The sequence below is a fragment of the Meleagris gallopavo genome, chromosome 15 (genome assembly GCF_000146605.3).
Source record: "Meleagris gallopavo isolate NT-WF06-2002-E0010 breed Aviagen turkey brand Nicholas breeding stock chromosome 15, Turkey_5.1, whole genome shotgun sequence".
Classification (NCBI taxonomy): Eukaryota; Metazoa; Chordata; class Aves; order Galliformes; family Phasianidae; genus Meleagris; species Meleagris gallopavo.
In genome coordinates, this window is record NC_015025.2 from 15035311 (window position 1) to 15042539 (window position 7229).

The following is a 7229-nucleotide window of genomic DNA, read 5'->3' on the forward strand; positions in this document are numbered from 1 at the left end:
AACAGCCATGACAACAAGTTATTTGAGGAACAGTTGTTTTTTTTTTCTTTAATAAAGTGTACAAAGTCGTAAATTTCCTTACACGAGGTGCTGTGACAGCTGTTACAGAGATGATCTGGGCTCCTTAATGGGCATCGTGGTGATACGCTGTTGAGCGCCAAGACAAAGGAACACGGCGCTGCCCGGGCTCACACTGCACCCCCACCTGCCCACAAGCATTCAACACCAACAACGACCTGAACCAAGTGACCTGTCTGAGCGGCATGCATACAAAAGGAAGAGGAAAAACACAACCCACCCAACCCACAACAACAACAACAGAATTTTAAGGCTATGCATAAAGTAAAATGAAGCAACATCTTTAAAGCTAGGTAGCAAGTAGCATTTGTGAAACGTAAGGCTTGAGGCTTACAGATTCTTCAGAACAGGTTTATTTGCTTTTCCTTCTTGAACACCAATTTACCACTTTTTCTTCCTTTGCCTGCCCAGGGATCACTCCCCTCTCCGTGTGGGGCTTTAGCTGAGGGAGGTTATGTTGGAGCGGCCTCCCGGCGGTGCCACAATGCGCTTGCTGGCAGAACGAACGCCTTCATCAATCTGGGTACCTGGAGCACCAAGGGAAAGGGAAGGAGACACTGAGAGGACTTTTTCCACTCAGCCACCAGGAAGGCTGGGGTCTTGCTGAAAGGCTCTGGGCCACCGATGGCAAGCTCCCTGCCTCTGAATGAGGATGGACCCCAAGGAGAGCAGTGGCCGCTCCCGGAGCAGATGGTCCTCCCTGCGCAGACCCACACAGCACAAGCAGAAGTCCAGTGCTGCACTATGGCTGCACCCTGCCCCTCCCCAGCTCGTGGCACCATGCTCTGCCAGCCCACCCAGTGCTGTGCTTACCTGACAGGCTGAACCCCGACTGGTGGAGGTTCCTGACAGGGGGTGTCTGCCGCGTGGGGGACCCCCGGGTGGATCCCGCAGGGGTGCCACCCTTGGGGGTGGCAGTCAGGTCAAACACAGGTCCATCATACATGCCCCGGGGCACGGCGTGCATCTCCGCCATCTGTTACCAGAGAGGAATGGCACGGTGACACTGCAATGCTTCTGCAACTCCTGTGAGCCCACCAATGCTGCCAGCATCCTGGTGCATGGATTCCAGGCTCCCTGGTCCCACTGCAGAGGCCACTCACGCTGCCGGCCCCGTGCTCACCTGTCCTGCATGCCCGAGACCTCTCTGCAGCATGGAGGTGTCTGAGCCCCTCCTCCTGCACAACAGCCTCCCACAGCATGCTGAGAGACTATGCAACAGGCAACCTCTTGACATGGGTTTATTTTGTGCAGATGAAGGCCTTTTTTGCTCAGATGCCTTGTTTTTAACTCAACTTTTCCCTTCGGGTTCCTGCTGCAGCAGGAAGGCAACAAGGGAGCAGTTGGACCTGCAGCACCCACTGCTGACTCAGCCCCACGTCCTGCCCCCGTGGTACCACACCACCAGCACAGAGGTCACAGCTCTGCCAAGCACTTAGCAATCCCCAGTAGGTTCAGCACACACGGGTTTACAACACTGTTTCCAACTTACCAGATACACTGGAGGGAAAACAATCAGCTAGCTGGGAAAGGGGCAATTTGGGTTAACAGCTTCACAGCTCTTTCTGCTGGCATCCCCATCTCCTTACCTTTCTCCTGGCTTTGATCCGCTTGTAGACATAGTCAGGGAAAGGGCTGCAGGGCAGGAAGCGCCCAGTCCCCTGGGTCACGTGCAGGTTGCCGTCCTCCAGCATGATCTTTCCCTGGCATATGACAACCAGTGGGGCCCCACGCAGCTCCATCCCTTCAAAGATGTTGTATTCAGCTGCCTGCAGCAACCAGGGGTGACAGTCAGGAGAAACATGAGCACTGTCTGCCCACCGAGGGCTGTCCAGTACCCTCACCTCACTGACAAAGCCTCCAGGGCAGAGAGAGCACACTTGTAATAGCCTTGTTGCCTCAAAGGCCTCCTGCCCTTCACCAGTCCATCACACCAAGAACTCACCTTAGCTGGGAAAAATTTGGACTCGGAGGAGAAAAGCCCAGTGCAGGCCTGGCACAGGGACAGTGCAAGGCAGCTCGGTGAGAAAGGTGCTGCAAGCAGAGCCCAGGGCTCAAAGGCATCCTACCCTCCAGTCACAGCTGCATTGCCCAGAGCTGGAACTTGATCCCTGCATCTACCAGCAGGGCAGCACCAAGCTCCTTGCAGCAAGATCACTGTGTATAGCACATCCCACACCCATTCCCAGCATGAGCAGAGGGCTTACAGACTGGTGGGTTTTTGCCGTGACGATCTTCACTGCATCAGGATCCCAAATGACCAGATCACTGTCTGAGCCCACAGCTATTCTCCCTTTCCGCGGGTACAGGTTGAAGATTTTTGCAGCATTAGTGCTCGTCACTGCCACAAACTGGTTTTCATCCATCTTTCCTGTAGCCTGCTCAAACACAAAGAGAACAAAGCACCCTTTTGGGGAAGGGAAGAGGAAGAGCCCAGGTCTGGCATTAGACAGACCAAAAGCTGGAGCTATGTTCACATATCATGGCTGCTCGCCCTGTGGCAGCTGTTTCTCCTGCTCCAGCTTATTTCAGCTCACAAAGCCAGAAAGGAGATGTGCCACTGGGCACTGGGTCCTGCTGGGGCAAGGACACAGTGCTGCCCATTAAGCCTGTCCACTCGCTGCTGGGTTGGCTCTTACCACTGCTTTGTCCCAGATGACAGACATCCGTTCCTCGATGCCATTGGTCCCCTCTGGGATCGCTGTGAAGTTGTCTTTTCCAATTGCTTTCTGCGCAGTGCTGAACGTGCAGTGGGCACTTCCTGACACCTGCAGGTCACCACTGGCGTGGTGGTAATAAGAGCATCCTGAGCCATTTCATAGTCAGTCAGAGGCAGAGGGACTAGGGAGAGACACGAGGGACTAGGAAATCCTCTGCGTCTGGGCAGCCCCTACCCAGCTCTCTGTTACTCTGCACTCCTGCTTTAGTGATTCTTCAGCCTGCAGACCCCCACCAACAGCCCCTAAAGTGGCTGAGTCCCCTGGGCAATGGTGGCAGGAGAACTCAGCCACACCACACCGTCTGCCTGGGGGTACAGCCAGCACACTGTGCACAGCAAATGCAGTTCAAAGTGGGGGATATGTCCTGGGGAACACAGCAGCCTCTGTGCCAAGCCAAAAGGTGTACTTCTCTAACAGACTATGGCTCACATCAAGCTAGAGGGACAAAACATCCCAGAGTGAGTTAGGCAATGACTTCTGGCAGCTTGTTGGGTCTGCTTGGGAGAACAGCCCTTCTGCCATGTGAGGAGGAAGGAGCCCTGCCCAGCTGAGGACTGTCCCCACTGAGACTGTTCCCCGTGTCCTGGCAGCCCTGGCTCCCTCCAGGACAAGCTCACTGTGCCCTTGCTCAGGGTCCTTTGTGTGGAGAGGGCCAGAGGGCCACCACTAGGATGGGATCCATCCACCCTGGTCCAGCAGGGTCAGCAAAGGGCAGGAATGGGTAGAGCCAGCAGCTGCCAGGAGGAAGGACAAGGAGCTGAAAATCAGCTGGGTCTGAGGGGAGTTGAGGACACAGCTGCCAGCAGGTGGAAGGGAGCAGGGCCCAGGCTGGCTCCTGGAGCAGCTGGGAGGGAAGGGCCTGCAAGTGCTGGACTCTCGGCCCCAAATCTCTGATGGCACAGATGCAACAGCTCTGCACAGGGCCACGAATCACTTCTAATCCACTGATAATCTCCATCTTCCTCTGATAATTTCTGCCATATGTCTGACTGACTGCAGAGCCAGAGATCCAGCCTGATGACAAAACATGCTTCCTAATCTCCACCTCCTTTGCTCTGGTGAAAGAAAACAAACCACTCAGCCCAGCTGAAGCCCTGCAGCTGCCAAAGCCTCAAGAAAACAACTGGGAAAGACACTGGGACAGAACTGTACTGGCTGCAGGGCTCAGAGGTGCTCCTGCCTCTCCTCTGAGGTCTGGGGTAAATTTGATATTGAAGCAGCAGGAAAACATCAGAAATCAAGTCCAGGAGTTGGGCTCACGTTTCACTGTTTCACTAAGACCTGCATCTATCTCATATGTTCAGATCAAGCAGAAGTACATGCTGCTCACTGCCCACAGCAAAATCCCAGGCGAGGTGCACATTCAGACCCCAAATGCATGGGCACCTCTCCTGCCAGCCAAAGCAACTCCACACACATCCAGCACTGCCCCTCACTGAAGCACAACCCCAGCTTATCCCTCTGCTGTCACACCTATTTCTGACCTGGCATCCCATGCTCATCACAGAGATGTTTCCAGCATTACCTCAAAGGTCGTTTCCATTTGCAGCCCCCAGGCAGCCCTGCCAGTTAGCACAGAGCAGCACCACACACAGCATTCAGCTGCAAACGTAGAGCAGTGGGGCTCGCAGCTCACATGTGAGCATAGCCAGCAAGCGGGCACTGCATCCCTGGCTGTGGTGCATGCCTTTCCAGTGAGGGGATGGAGGACAGCTTTGAGGGAAAGGTCACCTCAAATTGCTGAAGTGCTTCTATTGTTTGCTTTCCACTTTCAACACTTCCCTTCCCCCACTCCCTGCCTTTAGGGTGAAAATTATCTACTATTCCTGCCAGACATGCACAAGCTGTCCCTAAGAGCCTCATACTCCTTACAGACTGTTCTACTGTTCACCTGTGGACAAAAAGCCAGAATGCTATTTGGCGGGTGGGTCCCCACCAGCTATGCCACCTGTGCCCCCAGACCTCCTCATGCACAGCCACATCTCAAGGCTCACCTTCTGCTCCTCCCACAATCACACAACTTCTACAGCTTGGTCAATGCTGTCACTGACAATTTTGTGTTGTCTAGCCGTCATTTCTTTCCCTTCTTCAGGGCATTTAAAGCAGTTTGTGACTGCGTGCCACAGTATTTTTCTCATTACTGGTGCTATACCTTCAGTGCCTCCCTTGACAGACATTTCATCAGGCAGCTCATTAAATCCCTGGGGTGAAGTGGTTCATACTGGTATAGTGTCTAGGCTACCTGAATACTCCCTGGCCTCCTCTCTGACTACTCCAGGCCAAAGATTCTGCCTCCCACTCGCAGTCACTGGCAGAGCTACGAGACCAGGCACAGCCTGCCTGGCTGCTACTGCTCACCTGGCCAGGAGGGAGTTAATGTAGTCAGGGGTTGTGGGATCTGGGCTTAGGGGGGGCGAGACCACAAATGCTGCAGCCTTGGCCCAGTTCTTGCTCCAGTAGTGTGTTCCATCAGTACCCAGGCTGGCTGTGATGGGCTCACCAAATACCACGTTGCCTGGAAAAAAGAGCAGAGAGGACACAGGTTTGGTGACTACATCAGTCTGATCCTTGTCTGCCTGTTGTGGCCTCTAGAGCAGACAGGAGGGACTGCTGGGCCAGAGATCTCTCTGCTATCACAGGAACTGTCCCAGTCCTTCAGCTCCAGTCACAGAGCATGACGGTGGTGCAGACCTGGAGAGCACATCGTGCCACAGAGGCTGGGGATGTACCCAGCAGCTTCAACCACCTGCATGTGGATGGTGTGAGTTTCACCAGAGAAAGCCCTTCACGGAAAGCTTTAGTCTCCAAGACCCTCTCTGACCCATGCCCACACCTTGATGCTACCTGATCCCCATAGCCCTTTGCAAATAGGTAAAATCTCAACCCCCCCTAGAAGAAGGGGTAGCTCTGGGCTGCTCAAAGAAGGGGTCTGAACCCAACAGCCAGGGCAACACCAAACCCAGGACTTCAATGGCAACAGTGTGGATGCCTACAGCATCAGCTCACCCTTTTTCCTTGCTTGTGAGATGAGGTCTGCAGCACTTCTGCTCATCACTTTAGTCACATAGAGAGGGCAGTTGGTCTGGCTGGCAATGATGATGGCTCGGAAGACAGCTTCTGCTTCCAGCTGGAAGAGAGAACAGTGTGGCTGCAGAGGAGCAAGCACAGCAGGTAAGAGGGCTCACTGCTGGCTGTGCTCCCTGGGGAGGCTCCAGGGCCCAGCCTGCATGCCAGAGCCAAGTAGCACTCCGCAGGGCTGCAGCATGGAGCTGGGCCACCACTTGTTACCCTGTGTGGCTCCAGTTCTGTCAGCAGCAAGAGGAGCTCAGGGCCAGCTGCCCACACCTGGCAGCACAGCTGCAGCCAGCACAGGCAGACACAGCTCTGCCTCTCTAAGCATTTGGTTTAATCAGACATTGCCCTGCCGATGCCTGGGGTGCTGCAGGCTGTGCCTTGGTGAGCTGCCGGGGCCCAGCTGTTCCATGAGCCAGCTGCTGGGTGTCCCGGCCAACCTGCTGCTGCAGCAGGGCACATTTCCCCCACACAGTTATCTTTGAACTATGACATCAGCCCTTGCTCAGCCTGAGCTCAGCTCCAGACGTTCTCTAAGTGTTAGCTCTGCAGCTTGGCTTCAACCTTCAGCCTGAGACGGTTCAAAACAGAAGCCTTAAAAAGACAACGCACAAACCAGCCGGGAAAGGCGGGCACTGTGCCATTGCTGCCTGCAGCTGGCAGCTGCTCAGTGCTCCCAGCAGCAGCGGGCCACTGCGCTCAGACAAACACACGAGTGCACCTCACACACTTCTGAGCACCATCCATCAGCACAGCAAAAACAGTTTTCTTCTTCTGCTTAAGAACTCTTTTGAAAACATAGCAGCACACTCACAGACTTGAGTGGGCTTTAACACATGGACGGGGGCAAACAGCCACCACTGAACACCCTTCAAAATTGATCCAGTCTGGAGCACCATCCGGCACTACCGAATCCCCAGCACCACCTGCTAGAAGAGCACGTCTTTAACGCCCACAGAGGTCCTTCCAGGACACAGCAGATCCTTGGACCCTGGGTCACCCTCCCAGTGCCTTGCCAACCACCTGCAAGTTCTCAGAAGGGCAGCACATCACTTACACGCCACTGAATGTTTTCTCAGGTTGAAGGTGTGCTGGAAGAACAACACTTTCTTTTCAAAGATAATGATATCAGGGTTTGGCTGTACAGATTGCATCTAGAGCTTTCTTGCACTGTTCTCAGTTGCCTTAAGCTCTAATGGCATTTCAGGATCAAACACTCAATAATGTTTATTGCCTTTGGACAAGAAGAACTGCAGTGCTGTTTTACGATAACAGGACAGTTCTCAAATCCTGGCACAATATCCTGTAATTGCAGGTTAGCTTGCCAGCTAGTGGCATCAGGTCTAAGGCCATAAAAAA

At 54.1% G+C, this 7229-nt stretch overlaps 1 protein-coding gene across 1 annotated transcript; it reads right to left on the reverse strand.

Moving 5' to 3' along the window:
* Positions 1-18: 18 nt before the first annotated feature.
* Positions 19-7024, reverse strand: LOC100539623 (dihydropyrimidinase-related protein 3). The gene is made up of 8 exons (XM_010719216.3): positions 6928-7024; positions 5805-5978; positions 5157-5313; positions 2718-2859; positions 2286-2456; positions 1668-1847; positions 892-1054; positions 19-605 (listed from the first exon to the last, which is right to left on the reverse strand). Exons 1-8 carry the CDS (start codon positions 7022-7024, stop codon positions 517-519), a joined length of 1173 nt encoding a protein of 390 aa, XP_010717518.2. The 3' UTR covers positions 19-516.
* Between the last annotated feature and the right edge of the window lie 205 nt (positions 7025-7229).